General features: G+C 44.3%; 1 protein-coding gene across 2 annotated transcripts in view; it reads left to right on the top strand.

Moving 5' to 3' along the window:
• KIF13B (kinesin family member 13B) overlaps window positions 1-21,025 on the top strand; it is a 213,177-nt gene that overhangs the window by 108,771 nt on the left and 83,381 nt on the right. For both annotated transcript variants that reach the window (XM_055428055.2, XM_088837822.1), the window contains exons 14-19: window positions 7,575-7,705; window positions 12,220-12,306; window positions 14,613-14,803; window positions 15,536-15,746; window positions 16,827-16,989; window positions 20,668-20,814. In XM_055428055.2, the coding sequence (XP_055284030.2) occupies window positions 7,575-7,705; window positions 12,220-12,306; window positions 14,613-14,803; window positions 15,536-15,746; window positions 16,827-16,989; window positions 20,668-20,814 (930 nt within the window). The remainder of the gene's footprint in view (window positions 1-7,574; window positions 7,706-12,219; window positions 12,307-14,612; window positions 14,804-15,535; window positions 15,747-16,826; window positions 16,990-20,667; window positions 20,815-21,025) is intronic.

The following is a 21,025-nucleotide window of genomic DNA, read 5'->3' on the forward strand; positions in this document are numbered from 1 at the left end:
TCTGATGTTATCTCCAACAAATTAAGTAGCTTGACTTCTGTCCTTTAGTGTGATTAAAGCGGGGAGTTAAGTAGGTAGCTTGAGCTTAAAGAATGACCTGTAAACCAGATGGTTTCATTGGGAGACTGAAGCTCTTGTGGTTTCTGTGCAGCACCCCTTTTGGTGAGTGGTCCTGGTTTGCAAGAGGAAATGTTCTTAAAAAGTCACCAGGACCGCTTGACTTGAAATTTTGTGTTTCCAGTAACTCTTCAGTTCAGTTCAGTTCAGTCGCTCAGTCGTGTCCGACTCTCCGCGACCCCATGAATCACAGCACGCCAGGCCTCCCTGTCCATCACCAACCCAGCCATCTCATTCTCCGTCGTCCCCTTCTCCTCCCGCCCCCAACCTTTCCCAGCATCACAGTCTTTTCCAGTGAGTCAACTCATCGCATGAGGTGGCCAGAGTATTGCAGTTTCAGCTTTAGCATCAGTCCCTCCTTAGGAAAGTTAAACATTTTGGATTGTCAACTTACAAAAAGAAGAGTAAGTCACTTAGAGGCTGCGAGGGTCAGAGCCTGGAGCAGAAGAAACCAAATATACATTGAAATCTATATACATTCTATGTATGCATATAGTCATATACATTGAAAGCTATATAGGTTGTTGGACATAGCAGGAAGATAAACTTTAGGATAAACATGAATCAGACACTATAGAAATTATGAGGTGTTCACCAAAATTGCCAAGCCCAGAACATAGATGAGTTACTCTGACATGCAGTTAATACTCGGTGGGGAATTTTCCTCTCCTAATACAGGAACTATCTCTGAGGGTTTAACTGACTTAGTGACTGGGACAGCAAAGATATGAGCTGGTACAGTTGGAAGCACTGTGAGAATTAGAGATTTGTGTCCTTTCATTTCTAAAGAGACTGAAGAATTCATGACACATTGGCTGGTTTCCCAGTTTTTATGAGACATATCTGGGGTAATTGCTTTGTAGTGTTTTGATAAGGCCCTGCTATTGCTAAGTATCTTGTGTCATGTTTTATTACCCTGTGCGTTAAATCGTGTCTCTAATGCATACGCTCACATGCGCATGCTCAGGTGCTGTGGGCAGTGGGGCAGAGCAGGGGTGGGAGGGAGACGCCGAGTTTCTGGTCCAGCACCACTTGCTTGATGGACGTTTTTCTTTCAAGGCCTTTACCCCTGCAGTCTACAAGTTCCTCCTCTATAAGTGGAAGTTTTCTCTGTCTGGCTACCTCACAGGCTTCCTGGAGGCTTAAATGGGAGTTGACCTATAGAAGCATTTTATAAACGGAAGCCCTACTGACATATACATTATCCCACATATCAGTTTCTTACTTGATCCTCTGGTACTTTATTATATTACCCTTGTCCTTTGGGGAAAAATGATGGATTAGCACATCTCTTGCTATGCTTCTAACAGCGCTGGCAGCTTTTTGTGTTAGAATTTCAGCTGGGGATACTCATGCTTCAGGAGAGATGCCGTGTTCGTATGGGACTTAAGTATTTTGCCCTTTAGGTCTTCAGAACTGTGAGTTCTTTTTCTCTTCTGATGTGATGAAGTTCAAATTAGAAGACACAAACACATACACTCAATATGAAAAAAAAACCCCACTAATTCCTATCTGTTCCTTCACTAAAAAATTACACAAAGAAACTATTTAAAGACTGTTGGAGGGCAGTCAAAATATTTCTGGCCATCTTGTGAGGAGGTGTTGGGATTCTGATTCAGACTGTGCAGTCAACCCTGCTTGGCAAAGTCTGAGGCAGTGTTGGTTTCTTACTGCCCAGGCTAAACCCATGACAAGAGTATATTCATGACAAAGCACATTCAAAAGGATGACCTCCGTCCAAGAACAGTTTCTGCTTCAGTAAAGTGATACCATGATGTGGGATGGAGGAATTTAGAGGCCGAGTGGTTTTTGTTTCTCTGCTTTCACATTCCCATGTCAGTGTAAATGCTGGGCAGATGACTTCACATCACTGGGTGACTTTGAGCGCCCCGTCTGTAAAATGAGGCCACTGGATTAAATTACCTCTAACATTCTTTCTACTTCCAAGTTGAATGGTTCTCTTCCAGAACAGAATCCTCTGTTTATCTATTCTGTCTAGAACTTGCAGAAGCAAGGTATGGTGGCCAAACTCTAAGCAGAAAGTAACTCATGGGGTCTTCTCGCATCTTAGTTGTATAGACAGGCAGCTCTTGTGTGGCATGGTTCCAGCCTCCGCAAATTCCAGTTGACACGATTTAGGAAATAATGTTGACATTGCGGGCATTCATATGATTCTGGATGCGCAGCCAGAGGAAGTTAGTGAAGGTGAACTTATGGATGTAAGTGATGAAAGTGGTTGTGACGAGAAGAATGCAGATGTTGCGAAGGATTAGGGTTGAACCAAAGAGCATGTCACGTGAGAAGAACTCTGGGAGATACCTTGCAACATTGAAAGCTCCAAGGATAAAGCGGTATAGGCATAAAGGTGTATGGCAGTTCACCAAGGCGTGGAAAATATCCTCACTCCATGTTGTCAGTTATATGTTGAGAAGAAAAAGGCAAGCACTGTTCCAACTACACTCAATAAGCTTTATATATATTTTTTTGTTTGTTTATTTTTGGCTGTGCTGGGTCTTTGTTGCTGCTGGGCTTTTTTCTCTAGTTGCAGCGGGCAGGAGCAGCTCTCTAGCTGCGGTGCACTGGCTTGCATTGTGGTGGCTTATCTTGTTGCAGCGCGCGGACTCTAGAGCACAGGCTCAATTGTGGCTCATGGGCTTAGTTGCTCCCAGGCATGTGGGATCTTCTTAGGTCAGGGATCAGACCTGTGTTTCCTGCATTGGCAGGTGGACTCGTTACCACTGAGCCACCGGGGAGGCCCTCGATAAGCTTTTAACAAAGAAATAAAAAGCTTTCAATTTTAGTGTTTCTAATATTCTAAATGACACTGTACCAAATAAATATTAGTTTCATTGTTTTTTTCATTTCCCTCTATATTATAGCAATAAGAGAATTCTGCATGTTTTTACAGTTTTAATTGTCACAGAATTATTGCCATTTTCCCCACGGATGGTTAAGATCTCCTTGCTCACTCATTTTTTACAGTCCTGCTTTTTGGTACAAAGCAAGGCCTACCTGATAAGGCTGAGCGACCCTACAGAGTGTGCGCATGTGCTGTTGTTCCTGCTCACGGGGTGGGAAAAGCCTTCCTCTGAAGTATGTCACTCTGTACCTCTCTGTTTTTCGGACTTCGTTGATCAAAGGGATTGTAACCTCAAATGAGACACTTAAGTCGTCATTTATAATGTAAGATGCACATTTGGGAACATGTCTGTCTTTTAACTCTAGTGGCACAGTGCCTAGCTCAATGTAATATTTGTTGAAAAATAGTTTTCCTTCTAGAATTTGGATTAGACTTTTGCTGTTTGGGGGCTTCCCTGGTGGCTCAGTGGTAAAGATTCTGCCTGAAGTGCAGGAGACCCGGGTTCCATCCCTGGGTTGGGAAGATCCCCTGGAGAAGGGAATGACAACCCACTCTGGTATTCTTGCCTGGAGAATCCCATGGACGGAAGCCTCGCGGGCTACAGTCCACGGGTTTGCAAAGAATCAGACACGACTGAAGCAACCCAGCACAGCAACTTTGCTGTTTAGTATCTTAACCTCTGATAGTTTTTGTTTTTAATTCAGTTTATGGACTGATACTTAGCAGCAGCCCCTGTGTATCATGGACTGTGCTTGCTGTTGAAGATGCAGGAGTCCTGTATAGGTTGCTGCCTAAATAGCTGGAAAACTACACTTATATGATAGTAAATTGAGGTGCTGACTCTAGATGTAGTTGGGGGTTCAGTGTAGGCTACTAGTGAAACCTGCAAGGAGAAGAGGTCAGAAGTAAGTGTTGAAGATATTCATGCTTTGTATCTGGATGGAGGGAAGAGAGCATTTTGGGCAAAGAGAACACAAGCTGGGGCAGAGACAAGCGAGTGAACCTGTGTGCAGTCTTGGGGTGTGGCAGTTGGAGGTGGTTCTACTTCACACTCCAGTCTAGGGGGTAGTTCAGAGCTCTTTCTGCTTTTCAGCCCCTAAGGACAAAAAGGTGTCCACAGTACAGTTAGGATTCCTGCTGGAATTTCTCATGGGAGGAAGAAAGGGATTGTATGTAGAAATAGCCTAAGCCAAGGGCTTTGCGGGGGAGGTTGTTTTTTTAGGCGATCTCAGGCTCTTTGGCTCTTTGGACTCCCTTTGTTTCTCCCTTTGGAACTTCTCTCCACCTCGTATTGGGTGTGTTAAGACAGGGAGGAAAGATGGGAGATAGGTGTGGAATGGATTCCTTTGGCCTGCTACTGAACGTCACTAAAGCATTCCTTGTAGTTGACACCTGGTCAAGCCCCGTTCTCTGGGTTAGGAAGGTCAATCCAGGGATTGACCAGGAATCCTCAGCCAAAATCGAGGAGTAGAGATTTGGCCTGGAGTGTCCCTGTGTTTCTCGTATATATTCCCTGAGGACTGAACCGGATACCAGAACGCAGTTCTGATCCCAGCTCTTTGTTTCCTTGGAAACCCTGTTGCAGTGCACTTGAGAGAAGAAACCCCCAGAAGAGGGAAAGTGAAAATAACAGAAGGGAAGAGGCCTTTTTATTAGACTGGGGTCCCAGAAGAGATGGGAAGAATTGGAACCAAGAGTGTAATTAGAGGGCTTGTGGACAAAGGAGAGGAGAGAATCGCCTTCCTCTGAATCCGAGGGGAATGCTGAGGGAAATGGATGTTCATTTATCTTTCTTTTGCTTTTACTTAATGGCTCAATGTAGCAAGCCTGTGTTACATGCTTGGAATACAGTGGTGGCAGTAGGTTGCAGGACAGGCTGCCCTCTGCTCTCTCAGAGTTTCCACGCTAGCTGTGGAGATGGACAGTAAACCCGCAGTCAGTGCTGTGTAAGGAATTCAGGCATGGGAGGAAGACAGTGGTTCTTTCTCATTGTCAGCTCAGTATTCACCTCTCTGAGGATGTGCCCTTAAAAGCTGAGGTAGAAATGATCAGAAACTACCAACATGATGATCAGGGGAGGAACTCTTCAGGCAGAGGGAAGCGGTCAGTGTGCTCAGAGAATGGATGAAAGGCCTGTGTGGGTGGATCATGCTCCAGGAGAGGCAGAGTGCCGGGAGCTGGGGTAGAAGAAGTAGCCAGGGGCCAGATCACAGAAGGTTTGTAAGCCTGGGTCAGAATTTGAACTTCCTAGAAGTTCACAGGGAAGCCACTAGATGATTCTCAGTAGGGGGGTCATGTGATCAGCTCTTGATGGTGGAAGTAGGTGGGGTGCGGTGGGAAGGAAGTGGAGAAGCAATAGAAGGCTCTTATATTCACCTGGGCTTCCCTGGTGGCTCAGCAGCAAAGAATCTGCCTGCCAGTGCAGGAGACTCAGGTTTCATCCCTGAGTCGAGACGATCCCCTGGAGAAGGAAATGTCAACCAACTCCAGTATTCTTGCCAGGGAAATCCCATGGACAGAGGAGCCTGACAGGCTGCCATCCGTGTCGCCACGAGTTAGACACAACTTAGCGACTTAACAACAACCAGCACCATATTCACCCAGGCAGGAGACTGGGCTGTGATAGTGGAAGTGGGAAGTGAGCCGAGTCTTGATACACGTCAGAGGGAGAGTCTGAGAGGGTTTTGCGATTGACTTGGGGCTGGAAGTAGGCTGGTAAGACAGAAGACTGCAGGATAGCATCTGAGCTTTTTCACTTGAGCAACTGGGTGGTGGTGGAAGGGAGTAGACTCTGGGGTGGGGAGCGGTGGAAGCAAAAGTTCTGCTTTGGCCCTTTAACTTTGAAATTTTGTTAGACATCCAGATTATACCAAGTGGGCAAGAAATAATGGTGACTGCGACTAGGACAGAGGTGGTGGAGGTGGGAACTACTAAAGTAGTTCCTGGTCGGTGATTTTAGATAGATAGGTAGAGACGTTGATATATATTTGAAGCCTGTTGGACTGGATGAGATCATTGTGGCCAATAGTTAGCAACTTATTTCCATGGGTTAAATCTTGCCCCCTGCTTGTTTTCTTATGGCTCAGGAGCCAAGAGTAGTGTTTGCATTTTTTAAACGGTTGGGGAAAAAAAAGAGTCATAGTATTTTGGACATGTGAAAATTATGTGAAGTTCAGGTTTCAGTGACTCTTGAGAGTCCCTTGTACTGCAAGGAGATCCAACCAGTCCATTCTAAAGGAGATCAATCCTGGGTGTTCATTGGAAGGACTGATGCTGAAGCTGAAACTGCAATACTTTGGCCACCTCATGCGACGAGTTGACTCACTGGAAAAAATGGTGCTGGGAAAGGTTGGGGGCGGGAGGAGAAGGGGACGACAGAGAATGAGATGGCTGGATGGCATCACCGACTCTGTGGACATGAGTTTGAGTGAACTCCGGGAGTTGGTGATGGACAGGGAGGCCTGGCGTGCTGTGATTTGTGGGGTCGTGGAGAGTCAGACACGACTGAGCGACTGAACTGAAGTAAAGCTTTGTTGGGAAGTAGGCATACATGTGCTTTTGTGTATTGTCTGGCTGCTTTCACACTATGGGGCAGAATTGAGTAACTGTGTATGACTCACAGAGCCTACAATATTTCGTGTCTGACCCCTGATCTAGGAGTATAGGAAGTGGGCTTCGGGCCAGATCCGTCACATCAGCATTTAAGTGCATTCAGAAGTTGAAGCACAGAAGAGGGGGCTCGATTTTTATGTCCGTTTTTTTTCAGTTACTCACCAAAAAATGACGCTGGTGACTGGGGTTTAGAGAATTGAGAAGTTGGGGGTATACGGTAAGAAGAACGCATCTGCCATCTGCCGTATCTTTTATGAGGTCTTGGGAGACCACGTGATTTACAAGAGAATTCAAACTCCTTGTATTTGAATAGCTCTTTATCTTTGTCAATTTATCTTGATTGAGACCAGGTAGGTAATGTACAACTTGGGTAACTGTAGTTTTCAGATCTGTATTTTTGGTACGTCATTGACATCCTCTGTCATCCCCTTCTCCTGCCGTCAATCTTTCCTAGCATCAGGGTCTTTTCCAATGAGTCAGTTCTTCACATGAGGTGGTCAAAGTACTGGAGCTTCAGCATCACTGACTCAATGGACATGAATTTGAGCAAGCTCTGGAAGTTGGTGATGGACAGGGAAGCCTGGCGTGCTGTAGTCCAAGGGGTGGCAAAGAGTCAGACACGACTGAGCAACTGAGCTGAATTGACACATTGTTCAGGCTTTGAAGTAGGATAGAATATTTTGAATCAAGATTGCAATGGAAAATAAAGAATATAGGAATATAGTATAGCCATTAATATAAACCTGTAGTTTTTAGGTTTAAAAGTTAAATAATTCAGTGCCTTATTCCTTATAAGGAAATACAACTTGTATAATGAATTTAAGAGAAAGCCAGGAAGTCCCCCTTTGCTTTAAAAATCTTTCAGCTGAGGTCATGGGTAGAGAGCTGAGAGTATAAGGTAATCTACTGGAGCTGAGAGCAGACAGTTTCGGTTTGTGTTCGTGCAAGAATGTAGTATTAATAAGTGACTTTGATTCTTTTATAGGAGCATACACTGATAGGTTCCGCAAATTCCCAGGACATCCAGCTGTGTGGCATGGGAATTCTTCCTGAGCATTGTATCATAGACATCACACCAGAAGGCCAGGTTATGCTGACCCCTCAAAAGAACACCAGGTAATGTACTTTAATTGGTGTTAATGTCACAGTAATTTTTAACCTCTGAGCCACCAGGGAAGCCCTCACAGTAATTTTTAAAAGGAAGAAAGTACACTAACCGAGGGTGGTATAGGTCGTTTGGCCTCTTTTTTGGCTTTTACGTTCTCTTAATGAAGATAGTTAGTTGCCAAGTCCCTAATAGTTAACTTTTTTTTCTTTTTTCACATTTATTTTTAATTGGAGAAAGATTGCTTTACAATGTTGTGTTGCTTTCTGCCATACAACAATGTGAATCAGCCATAAGTATACATATATCCACTCCTTCCTGAACTTTCTGCCAGCACCCTACCCCAGCCCACCCCTCTTGGTTGTTGCAGGCCATGGAGCTGAGCCCCCTGGGTCATACGGCAGCTTCCCACTGGCTGTCTATTTCCACAGATAGTGCCACTCTCTCAGTTTGGCCTGCCCTCTCCTTCCCACGCTGTGTCCACAAGTCTGTCCTCTGTCTGCGTCTCCACTGCTGCCCTGCACACAGGTTCATCAGTACCATTTTTCTAGATTCCATAAACGTGTATTAATGTGCAGTGTTTGTTTTTCTGACATACTTCTCTCTGTGTAACAAGCTTTCGGTTAACTTTGTAATATCGCTTAAGCCCATCCTTCCCCTCTGTCCATGGCCTCCATCAAATCTTTTTTTTTTTTTACCATGCTGTGCATGATTTGTGGTATTCTGATTTCCCGACTAGGGATCGAACCGAGGCCCCAGGAAGTGGAAGTGCAGAGTCCTAACCATTCGACCATCAGGGAATTCCTCCCTGCCCCCTAATCAAATCCTGATTGGAATCCCTGCCAGCAGCCTGATCTTCCTTCTGGTCCATGCTGCGTCCAGCCAGATGGCTTTTGGGTCCTGATGCAAAGTCCTTTACGCCCCTCCTGTTTGTGTCCTCTTCCTCTGCACCTGCCGTTCCTCTGGCCACTAACTCCTGTTTGACCTTCAAGGTTAAGCTGGGTCATTATCTGCTTGAGTCTAAAATAAGGACCCCCCAGTGCGTATTCCTAGGGCGTTCTGTGCTTCCTGTTATGTTAGCACTTCATGCTGTGTTCCTGTGGGCCGCTGGCCTCTGTTACCGTGTGGGCTGGGGGTCCTTTGAGGACGAGGACCTTTCTCTTTCGGTTTACTGTCCTTCGCACGTAATGTAAGACTAATATTAGAGGAGGAGATGGCAACCTACTCCAGTATTCTTGCCTGAAAAATTCCATGGACAGAGGAGCCTGGTGGGCTATAGTCCATGGGGCTGCAAGGAATCAAGCACTGTTAAGCGCACACACACGCACCGGACTAATAATACAAGTGCTCAATAAGTAATGAAAAGGGATAATATTGTACAAACTATTTGTCGACTTGTCTCCTTCAGTTTTAAGACGGTTATTGTCCTGTTGTGTAACTGTCTATGTAACTATTATGAGTGATGGTTAATTGATATACTGATCTTCTGAATGCTGATTCATCATCATATAAAAAAATCATTAATATCATCACTGATTTCACCCATAAAGTCTTTAAATGTTTGGAAGCTATCAAGCTCATGGTGAAGGATGCAAATGAGGAAGAAAAAAAGAGCGTAACCTGGCTCGGCACAGGCATGCTATTCTCCCATTAAATAATCTCGCAGATACCAACCCCAGGGAAGGTTACTCTGAGGCTGTGCCAGAATAAGATGAAACAGGTCATATAATAATTTTGTCTCAGCAGAGACAAAAACCAAGGTCACTGTGTGCTCACTCAGTCACGTCTCTCTCTTTGCGACCCCATGGACTGTATCCCTCCAGGTTCCTCTGTTCATAGAATTTTCCAGGCAAGAATACTAGAGCAGGTTGCCATTTCTTCCTCCAGGGGATCTTTCTGACCCGGGGATTGAACTCGCATCTTTTTGTGTCCCCTGCATTGGCAGGCAGATTCTTTATCACTAGCGCCACCTGGGAAGCCCACAGTCACTATGCCACACCCAAAATACCATACACCTTCTCTCAGCCGATGTGAGTGGCTATTTCTTTACCAAGTACAACTTCATCCTCGTCTCCCCTCTGTGAGTAAGATTTTTGACAAACCCAATCATAGAATTAGTCCTGCTCTCCGACAGCATCCAATATATACAGGACTCCCACCTCCTTAGGCCATCACCTAGGTTGTCCAGCTGAAGCCCATTCCTTGCAGCAATCCCCCCTCCATCCCCACTCTCCCTTGCTGACACCCCCAGGCTTCCTGTGGTGTCCTCTCCCTTGGTATGAGTGATAAACCTAACTGGCTCAACTACGGGAGTGTTCCTGGTGGTCTTTGGTTGGAGGACATTGACCCAAATTTCCTGAAACTCTAATTTTCACTTGAAAGCTTGACAGCAAATACTGTCAATTTCTTTGGTCAAAGTGACAGACTGCCTTTGTTCATTTGCAAGAAAATGTGCGGAAAACCACTTTGTGTGTTTTTGCTCAAGACAGTTGTCATACTTGGTATGCTTCAGTGCAGCGCTCTGTATGAGTCTCATGTCATCACCTCGGATGTTTTAAGAAGTTGTGGACTACTCAAGGGTCAGGATTTACCAAAAGTAGTCATTTTAAAATCTTATTTTCATAAATTTATTTTTACTTTTTAATTAAAAAAATTTTATTGGAGTACAGTTGATTTTTACTCCTTCATCAGGGACCTTTCCAAATGAAACATTTTTTAAAATTGTGAATGCACAGCAGTGACTACTAATAAGTGTTTGATGCCATTGCCTTGATTTGTGCAAAAACACCAATAGTTTTATTCTTTGCCAATGCAAATGTCAACACAGTGGAAAATAGCAGGTTAGTGTTGTTACACAAATAAATTTGATCTTTGGGATCTCCTGCAGACCGCACTTTGAGAACTGTTATTATAATCATGCTTTTATTTGTTAACTTCTGGAGCTTTAGAAAATAAGCCTGTATATGTGTTTGCCTTTAATTAAACTCCTCACTGTATTTAAGGAATTTGTGTTATACAGGCTGAAATCTGCTAATTTTAGTAGGTCCCCTCTTGTCATAACTCTATTTTTTGAGCTCATGCTTTGAATCAATCAGACTCTAGGAACATAGAGACCAATTGCTTTTAGTGTTTAAAGCCCACATGGAGCTTTGTTGGTAGCTCAGTGGTGAAGAATCCACCTGCCAATGCAGGAGACACAGGTTCGATCCTGGTCCGGGAAGATTCCATATGCCACGTCGCAGCGAAGCTCGTGTGCCACAACTACTGAGCCTGTGCTCTAGAGTGTGGCAACTACTCCAGTTGTCTAGTAGTGTGCAACTGCTGAGCCCCCACCCTGGAGCCTGTGCTCCACAAGGAGAGAAGCCGCCCCAGTGAGAAGCCCGCTCACACAACAGAGCAGTCCCTGCTCACCACAAGGAGAGAGAGCCCTCACAGCAACCAAGACCAGCACAGCAGGAAATCAAAAAGTGTTTCAAAAGTGTTGAAAGCCCACATGGTAAGAGGAGTCTAGGTGCAGAGTAAGGCTCTGTGTCTGTGCATATACGTTAAAAATAACTGTCTGTACAAAGCTAGGTGAGTGCTTTAGGAATTTAAAGAGCTTAAGGTAATATAGGCTGGAGTGACCGAGGAGGAAGAAATCAAACTGGGCTTTGGAGAAATCAAACTGAGTTGAGACTCAGAGGGATGATGAGGAACAGGAGCCCTCTTCCCGGTTATAGGACTGAGACAACCCTTGCTTTGGAGGAAAGGAAAATCATTGACAGAGCACAACACCCTCCCCCACTTTTTATTTTTCTGGAGTTGAGAATTCACTGGAACAGGGAAAGGAGGAGTTAAGAGGGTTTCCTTTTGCAGGGCCTTTAATGTCAAGTTAAAGACCTTTATCGTCTAAGCAGATGAGTCATTCAGTGGGAGAGATGTGATGACAGAGATATTCCTGTAATATCAGCCTTATAATGGTAGACGTGATTTTCTATTTAGTCCCCACCCCTCTGAAGTTTCTCCTTAATAATCTTCTACCCACCATTTCTTGTGTTGAACTCCATTGTCAGGGTGAGCAGTCAGGCAGATCTTACAGCTCTTCTGTATTGATAGGGTATGGACATTTTTCTGTTTTATAGAAAGTTAAGAATTGAACAGACCTCGTTTCTTATCACTCCACTGTAGGCAGTTCTGAGTTTCGCTGGTTGATTGGCTCTTTCTGTCTCTGTGGATTGGACACTCTTGCTCTAGTTGTTGTGTACACGGCCACTGTCTTTGTATCATTAGCTGTAATGGCTCAATATTTACTCCTTAATGTGCTATGTAACGGACTTAGAACTTTGAAAACTAGAGGTTAATAATCTACAACACTTGGTACCATAGGCATTTTAGGTAAATCAGCAAAGACGGAAATAAAAAAAATAATTCGCCAAGGGTGTTTTATTTTGGGGGGAATTGGTTATTTTGCCTTTCCTGTATTGGAGAAATTGAAGGAGAGGATATGATAATCATTGTTCACGTGTTTGGCCCCTTCTCTCCACAGAACATTCGTAAATGGCTCCTCTGTATCCAGTCCTATTCAGCTGCACCACGGGGACAGGATATTGTGGGGGAACAACCACTTCTTCAGGTACGAGGGTCATGCTCTTAAAGAGGGAGGTGCTCTGGAACAGAAGACTACATTAAAAAGTAAACTTAATCCATAAATATATGTACTGTTTTGTGCACACATGTATATTGATATTTATTCAGTATACACATGCTTGTTCCCTATACGCTTGAGCCTGAGGGACACATGGATAATGGACTCAGGAGAAATTCTGATTCAGTTACATAGTTTTAAATTTTATTTGCCAATGGAAGATGATTGTTTTGCCATCTGGCATAAGAATTCATTAATTATTTTTCTGACATGCTTATACTTTTTTTTTTTTTGAAAAGTAGTGGTTTTAGTTTCCTTGTCTATGAAAGGAGGCTCATGTTTTATTTAGGAATGCTCTCAGTTGCATTCAATGGCAGGTTTGACTCTGGGTTAAACAGTTCCTTTCTCTGACAAGACAGTAACTCCCAAGGAGGATGGTTATTGGCATTGGCTCAAGCTCTCGAAAGAGTCATGGCAGAAGTCTTGGCGTTGTCTTGCCTCTTCCCTGTGGTCTAAAGATGACCACGCCCCTCCGGGCATCAAAGCAGCACTCAGACACCCCGAAGAAGGCAAGGTTGAGGGGTGGCGGGACTAGCCCTGATATCCTGATCAGAGGAAGCAGGAGTCTCCCCAGAGTCCCCCAATGACCTTCCTCTGACCCCTCACTTACTAGAATTTGCCTCTCAGCTGCAAGGGAGACTGAGAAAGTCTGAGCTGGGACTGGACATCTTTTCCCATACAAAATTGCTGTTGTGTTGGTGAGGCCCAGCGGGCTGGATAGAGTAGAAAACTTAAGTCTTGGTGTATTCCCCTTCTTGTCACTGGCACTTGTGTTTCAGATATCAAGCTCGATCCTTTGCTGGTGGGCCAGCTGCTATCGTGATTATTTCTTTTTTTTTTTTTTGTGATTATTTCTGAGAGAGTAGAGGGCTACAAAGTGTGTGGAAAATGTTGTTCATCTTTTTCTTCTCAAATTAAATCAAGCATAGATTTTTTGGCTTAGTGTACAGAGCCGTCATAGTTTGGATTAGGTTGATTTTTCTTTGATTATCTCTCACAACTTTTGCTGTACAGATTTTGTGTATCTCTGTGTTTTATTTATAATTTCTCCAGAGGCTGTGAGGGTTTCCATTTTGCCTCTGTCCCAATGCCCTGCTTTCTCTTCAGCCCTTAAGGCTCAGCTCAGATGAGCTCCTAATCTCTCATCCCTTCCTCTCCTATTTCCCTGTGAGGTTTTTCTTGTTCAGTCGCTAAGTTGTGTCTGATTCTCTGACCCCATAGGCTACAGCACACCCGGCTCCTCTGTCCTCCACTGTCTCCCGGAGTTGCTCAGATGCATGTCCATTGAGATGGTGCTGCCATCCAACCATCTCATCCTCTGCTGCCCCCTTCTCCTTTTGCCTTCAGTCTTTCCCAGCATCAGGGGCTTTTCCAGTGAGTTGGCTCTTCACATCAGGCGGCCAAAGTACTGGAGCTTCAGTATCAGTCCTTCCAATGAATACCCAGGGCTGATCTCCTTTAGGACTGACTGGTTTGATCTTCCTGCAGTCCAAGGGACTCTCAAGAGTCTTCTCCAACACCAAAGTACAAAAGCATCAGTTCTTTGTCACTCAGCCTTCTTTATGGTCCAACTCTTGCATCTGTACATGACTTCTGGAAAAACCATAGCTTTGACTATATGGACTGTTGTTGACAAAGTGATATCTCTGCTTTTTAATACACAGTCTAGGTTTGTCGTAGCTTTTCTTCCAGGGAGCAAGCGTCTTTTATTTTCATGGCTGCAGTCACCGTCCGTAGTGATTTTGGAGCCCAAGAACATAAAATCTGTCACTGTTTCCACTTTTTCCCCTTCTATTTGCCATGAAGTGATGGAACTGGATGCTATGATCTTCGTTGTTTGAATGTGGCATTTTAAGCTAGCTTTTTAACTTTTTTTTATTGGCACATGTGTCTGTGTGTTTTATTTCTACAACTGGAATGTAAACTTCTGAGTGCAGTGAAAAGTGAAAGTCAGTCAGTCATGTCTGACTCTTTGCTACCCCATGGACTATACAGTCAATGGAATTTTCCAGGTCAGAATATTGGAGTGGGTAGTGATTTTCTTCTCCAGGGGATCTTCCGAACCCAGGGATTGAACCCAGGTCTCCTGCATTGCAAGTGGATTCTTTACCGGCTGAGCAATTGCCTTCTATTTATAGTATCCCCTTGGCATCTAGCAAATGCCACTATTTAATGACTGGAATGAATAAATGCATATCTTTCTTTAAAATATAATATTCTTTTTTCCTCTCAAGAATTAATTTGCCTAAAAAGAAAAAGAAAGCAGATCGAGACGATGAGGAACAAGACATATCCATGAAGAATGACACCAGTTCTGAGCAGCTGGATGTTGACGGAGACTCGTCCAGTGAGGTGTCCAGTGAGATCAACTTCAATTATGAGTATGCCCAGATGGAGGTGACCATGAAGGCGCTGGGCAGTAATGGTGAGCAGACCCATTTAGCTTTTTAGAATCTTTCAAAGTTGCTCGACTGGTTAGAGATATTTACATTGGACACTTTTTAAACATTAGCAAAAAGACATCTTCATATTGTTCCTCTGTACTCTGTTCTTTTGTGGCTTTGGCCTAAGTGTATTATACTTATAAAAACTTACTCTTTCTGCCCTAATATATCAGTCACTTCAAACTGTCCTCATTGGTAGAATTTCTCAGGTCTGAGACTTGACTGTCCCTGGCGTATTATTGTAGTGGATTTCTGGAGTGTTGCCTCTGTCTTAGGTTATATGTAGACCTGCTTTTTCTATACAGAAGATAGTTTAGCAAGTATCTGAAAGAATGGATAACACGGTTAGTAATTGGGAGTCAGGAAAGCTAACTGTCTTTAAGAATCTTATGTTCTTCTTTTTCTGACTGACCTCACTGTTTATGACAGACTCTGGGTTCATCCACATCTCTACAAATGACCCAGTTTCGAGCCAGGCTCAAGAGTGAGGGGATATATGTATGCTTATGACTGATTCACATTGTTGTACAGCAGAAACTAACACAACATTGTAAAGCGATTATACTCCAATTAAAAAATATTAAAAACAACTCGCGTTATTAATCAGGGTGACAGACAACAATCCAGAGCAGCATCTGATGTATATTGTGTTGTGCAGTTAACCTTTGTTTGTTATTTGCCTTTAAAAAAAAAACCCAAAAAACCTTGTTTAGACCCCATGCAGTCAATACTGAACAGCCTGGAGCAACAGCATGAAGAGGAGAAACGGTCTGCGTTGGAGCGCCAGAGGCTCATGTATGAACATGAGCTGGAGCAGCTCCGGAGACGGCTGTCCCCTGAGAAACAGAACTGCCGTAGTTCAGACAGGTTTTCTTTCCACTCCCCCAGCGCTCAGCAGCGACTGCGGCAGTGGACGGAGGAGAGGTAGGTGGATGGCAGGGCCTTGCCACCCGTCACCTATAGCCCACCTGCGTTACGTACAGAGGGGGAAAATCCAGACCTTAATTTAATCGTGAATTATACTGTAGGTGTCCAGCTAAGAACCACTTGGCCTTGTCTTTTTTGCCCCCATTTTGGGGGGATAAAAAGGAGGAATTATCCATTTATATTGATGTATTTAAAGCCACCCGTCTGAGGCGCCGCCCCATTTTCAGTGGGTATAAATAGCTTTTGGATTTGAATAAACCAGTGTGTGTACTCAGAAGTTATACTTTATCATTGTATTATACTTTAGGTTCTGAGGCGTGGGTAGATGGTTTTTTAAAAAAGGACAAAAAGAGAGGTGGTCTCTCAGGTAGGTAAAGCATGGTGCCAGTAAGATTCAGATTGCAAGTTTGATCTTTATATGGGCTGATGAGCATTGCACTAAATGTCTTTGCCATGGTTACAGAGTGGACTTAACTAACCTTCTGCTCTTCAGGGTTTGGTCAGCAGACAGGCAGCATCTCTGTCACCTGGAGATTGACAGAAATGTAGCATTTCAGGTCTCCCACCCCAGATAAGGTGGGTCAGTGGTAAACAACCCACCTACCAATGCAGGAAACGTGGGTTCGAGCCATGGGTCGAGAAGGTCCCCTGGAGAAGAAAATAGCAACCCACTCTAGTATTCTTGCCTGGGAAATCACATGGACAGAGGAGCCTGATGGGCTACAGTCCATGGGATTGCAAAGGGTTGGACTCGACTCAGGGACTGAGGATGCACAGCAGGGACCCCAGATATACTGAGTCAAAATCTTCAGTTTCTCAAGATTCCCAGGTGATTTGTATACATAGTCACGTTTGCCAAGCCCTAGCCTCTGGCCAGCCTCCCACAGGAGTGTGTGCCAGCACTTGTAACGTAGTCCACATTCAGGTGCATGCACAGGGCAGTGCCGTGGATGTATTCCCTGTGTGCGAAAGACAGTCGTAAAGCTTGGTTCGCAGTTTGGCATTCATGTTTTATGTGCTATATAATATTGCCATGTGCTGCTCTAATGGTTATCCCCTCCCCTTTTTATTTTAAAGAGAAGCAACACTGAATAACAGCCTGATGAGGCTGAGGGAACAGATTGTGAAAGCCAATCTGCTGGTAAGAGAAGCTAGTTACATTGCAGAAGAACTGGATAAACGAACAGAGTATAAAGTAACCCTCCAGATTCCTGCCTCCAGCCTCGATGCCAACCGGAAGGTGAGGTTGCTGTTAATGAAACGACCACAGATATCGTTGTATAAAACAGCTTCCTGTTTCACCAGGTTATTCAGACACTGGGAGCAGGGAGCTTGCCCTCATCCCCACCCGTGTCCTCCACAGTCCAGGTCATCGGGACCTGTCTGCCTCTCTCGAGCGGATTTACTTCCATATAATTCTCTTTGTGCATAAATGGTTTTATCCACTAAAAACATCCTCTTCCGCCCCCATCCCCAGCTCTCCCAACTTCTTCTTCTTTTTTTTTCTTTTGAATTTCGGCTGCGCTAGGTCTTTGTTGTGGTGGGCAGGTCTCTCTGGTTGTGGCATGGGGATTTAGTTGTCCTGGGCCGTGTGGGATCGTAGTTCCCTGACCAGGGATTGAACCCATGTCCCCTGCCTTGGAAGGAAAATTCTTAACCACTGGGCCACCAGGGAAGTCCCTGTAGCAATTTCTTTTACTTAACCCCTATTTTCAAGTTTGTTTATTTCCGAGAAGTCTTTCCTGATGCTGGTTCGATACCTGGGGCGGGAAGATTCCCCAGAGAAGGAAACCGCAATCCACTTCAGTATTATTGCGTGGAGAATTCCGAGGACAGAGGAGCCTGCTGGGCTCCAGTCCAATCCGTGGGGTCGCAGAGTCGGATGCGACTGAGTGACTAACACTTGGACTTTCACACTTTACCAATAGAATGTTTTCTTCTACTTGTCAACAGATGACATGGAAAAAATGTTCACTAGTTGTTCCATGTGAGTATCCAAGGTCACAGATTTTTTTTTTTTTTAAATAATGTTGTTGAGTCACCAAGTCACGCCTGACTCTTTGCGACCCCATGGACTGTAGTCCACCCGGCTCCTCTTCTCCATGGGATTTCTCAAGCCAGAATACTGGCATGCGTTGCCCTTTCCTTCTCCAGAGGATCTTCCCAGCCCAGAGGTTGAACTTAGGTTTGCTGCCTTGGCAGGTGGATTCTGTTGTTCTTCCCTTCCTTCTACTCCTCTGCCATCCTTTCCTACCCTTCCCAAGTTAAGTGTTTGTTTTACCTATAGAATGTTAATAGATGTCAATAGATGGCATGGCAAAACTGTTCACTAGTTGTTTCATGTAAATATTCAAGGTCACAAAATTTGTTTTTGTATAATGTAAGAAGTCTAATAAAAGTATGGGGGAAGTTCAGTTCAGTTGCTCAGTCATGTCCGACTCTCTGCGACCCCATGGACTGCAGCACGCCAGGCTTGCCTGTCCATCACCAACTCCCGGAGCCTACTCACACTCGTGTCCATCGCGTCGGTGATGCCATCTCATCTTCTGTCATCCCTTTGTCCTTCCACCTTTAATCTTTCCCAGCATCAGGGTCTTTGCTAATGAGTTGGTTCTTCGCATCAGGTGGCCAGAGTATTGGAGTTTCAGCTTCAGTATCAGTCCTTCCAGCAAAATCTCCTCTCCTTGCCATTCAGTTGTTTCTTTCTTACATGGGTTTCTTTTATAGTTCTCGATCATGTTAGTACATAATTTTTGGTGGATTAGGTAGGATTTTGTATTCAGACATTCATTCCCTAGCTGGCTGAATATAAGGTAGAAGGGCCTTTACCATATGTGAGAGTTTGGTACTTCTTGAACTTCACAGTTCTAAAATCCTTTCTTCATTCTGTAAATTCTGTTTCTTTGGAACTATTAATAGGCCAGATATTAAGGCAACATTGAGTGTCTTTAAAAATTCTCTAAAGTTCTAAGCAGACAGAACAGTTTTTTAAAAATTCTAATGAATCTCAATTGATTAGAGATCTGCTAGGTCCATCTCTCTGGGGGGAGATAAACAGAGGCATTTTTACTTTCTGCTCTGTGATTTCCAAAAGTTTAAATTTTTTCCTACATAAAAGCACATTGTTGGGACTACCCTGGTGGTCTGGTGGCTAAGATTCCACGCTCCCAATGCAGGGGGCCCGGGGTTCAAACCTTCGTCAGGGAACTAGATCCCACGTGCCACAACTAAAGATCTATCCTACCACAACAAAGACCCAGTACAGCCAAATAATAAATATTTTAAAAAGTAGTAAAACCATATTATATTTTTAAAAAAGCATGTTGCTTTTCTAAGCTGGGAAAATTCAGGGAGTACTGTTTCTTTTTTTTCTGAGATGGCAGTCACATAGCATCAAATTAATATTTTAACGGGAACAGTTCAGTGTTGTGTAGTATACTCACAGTGTTGTATGCAGCCAGCGTCTCTAGCTGGCTCTGTCCTTCTTCGTTTTAAAGTATTTTTGTCCATTTATTTTGGCCGTTGTGGTTGTCGGGGCGTCCTCGTTGCTGTGTGGCGTCTCTCTGGTCGCACTGAGCGGAGCCTGCTCTCTGGCCCACGTGAGGGCTTCCTGCTGCAGCGGCGCCTCTTGCTGCAGAGCTCAGGCTCCCTAGTTGTGGTGCACGGGCTTAGCTGCCCCACGGCACGTGGGTTCTTTCCAAATCAGGGATCGAACCCCTGTCTTCTGCATCGGAGGTGGGCTCTTTCCCACTGAGCTACCAGGGAAGCCCTTCAACTTTTTAATAATAAATCCAAACTATGTGTATTTGGAAGGTGCTATCATTTGTTGCCTCCAGATGAGTAAACAGGATACTTTTCACAATTTACTCTTTTAATCACTTGTATTTGGTACTGCATTAAGATACTAGCCATTCAAAAACATTGTCATTCAGACTTTTGAAAGAAAAAGATTCTTAACCATCCCTTCCAGGAAACTTGCCCTTCTCATTCACTGCTTAGGACCCTCTTCCTCCCCACTGGTGCTCTTTGGTCATATGATGGTCCCATTAACACACTTTGGTTTTTGGCCACACACATTACTTTGCCAACCAAGGTCCGTCTAGTCAAGGCTACGGTTTTTCCAGTGGTCATGTATGGATATGAGAGTTGGACTATAAAGAAAGCTGATCGCCGAAGAATTGATGCTTTTGAACTGTGGTGATGGAGAAGACTCTTGAGAGTCCCTTGGACTGCAAGGAGATCCACCCAGTCCATTCTAAAGGAGACCAGTCCTGGGTGTTCACTGGAAGGACTGATGCTAAAGCTGAAACTTCAATACTTTGGCCACCTCATGCGACAAGAGTTGATTCACTGGAAAAGACTCAGATGCTGGGAGGGATTGGGGGCAGGAGGAAAAGGGGACGACAGAGAATGGGATGGCTCGATGGACATGAGTTTGAGTGAACTCTGGGAATTGGTGATGGACAGGGAGGCCTGGTGTGCTGCGATTCATGGGGTCGCGGAGAGTCGGACACGACTGAGCGACTGAACTGAACTGAACTGGAGTGAGGAGTCTTGGTTCCTCCACCAGGGAGCGAACTCACGTCCCCTCAGTGGAAGCACAGAGTCCTAACCACCGGACCACCAGGGCAGTCCCCCAGTTAAGACACCTCGGACTTTCCGTTAAACGTGGTCTACTTTTCTGGGATTTAAATTTATATTTATTCTTAAATTTTATATAGAAAGTTATATAGAAAGGATTATATTCAGCTTGTAAAATTTCTGGAAAGTTTCGCACTGAACAGATTAAAGAACGGTACGGTTTCCGTTTCAGCTGGTGGCGTCTGATCGGTGGGTGTGCTAGTAGAAGGTCGGGGTTGGTGCCCACACTGTGCCAGTGTCTCTCTGTTTCACACAGTCATTCTCACTCTCTTTGCAGCGAGGCTCTCTCCTTAGTGAACCTGCCATCCAGGTGAGAAGGAAAGGGAAAGGGAAGCAGATCTGGTCTTTGGAAAAACTGGACAACAGGTTACTGGATATGAGAGACCTTTATCAGGAGTGGAAGGAATGTGAAGAAGACACCCCGGTAGGTTATTTGACGAAAATTACTGAGCTGATTGTCACAAAAGGAACCATGCAGGAATGAGTCTTAGCCATTTTAGAGAAGAACTGTTCAGTTTTCCAAAATACAGTTTTATAAATAAAATATTTATTTTAATCCTGTAAATTATTTAGCCAGTCAAGAATTTTAATAGCCTATTTTTCTGGCTTCCTCTTTTGTTTTCTCCTCGTTGGTG

This window comes from Moschus berezovskii, chromosome 7 (genome assembly GCF_049115385.1).
Source record: "Moschus berezovskii isolate FMDL1 chromosome 7, NW_MosBer_1.0, whole genome shotgun sequence".
NCBI classification, from domain to species: domain Eukaryota; kingdom Metazoa; phylum Chordata; class Mammalia; order Artiodactyla; family Moschidae; genus Moschus; species Moschus berezovskii.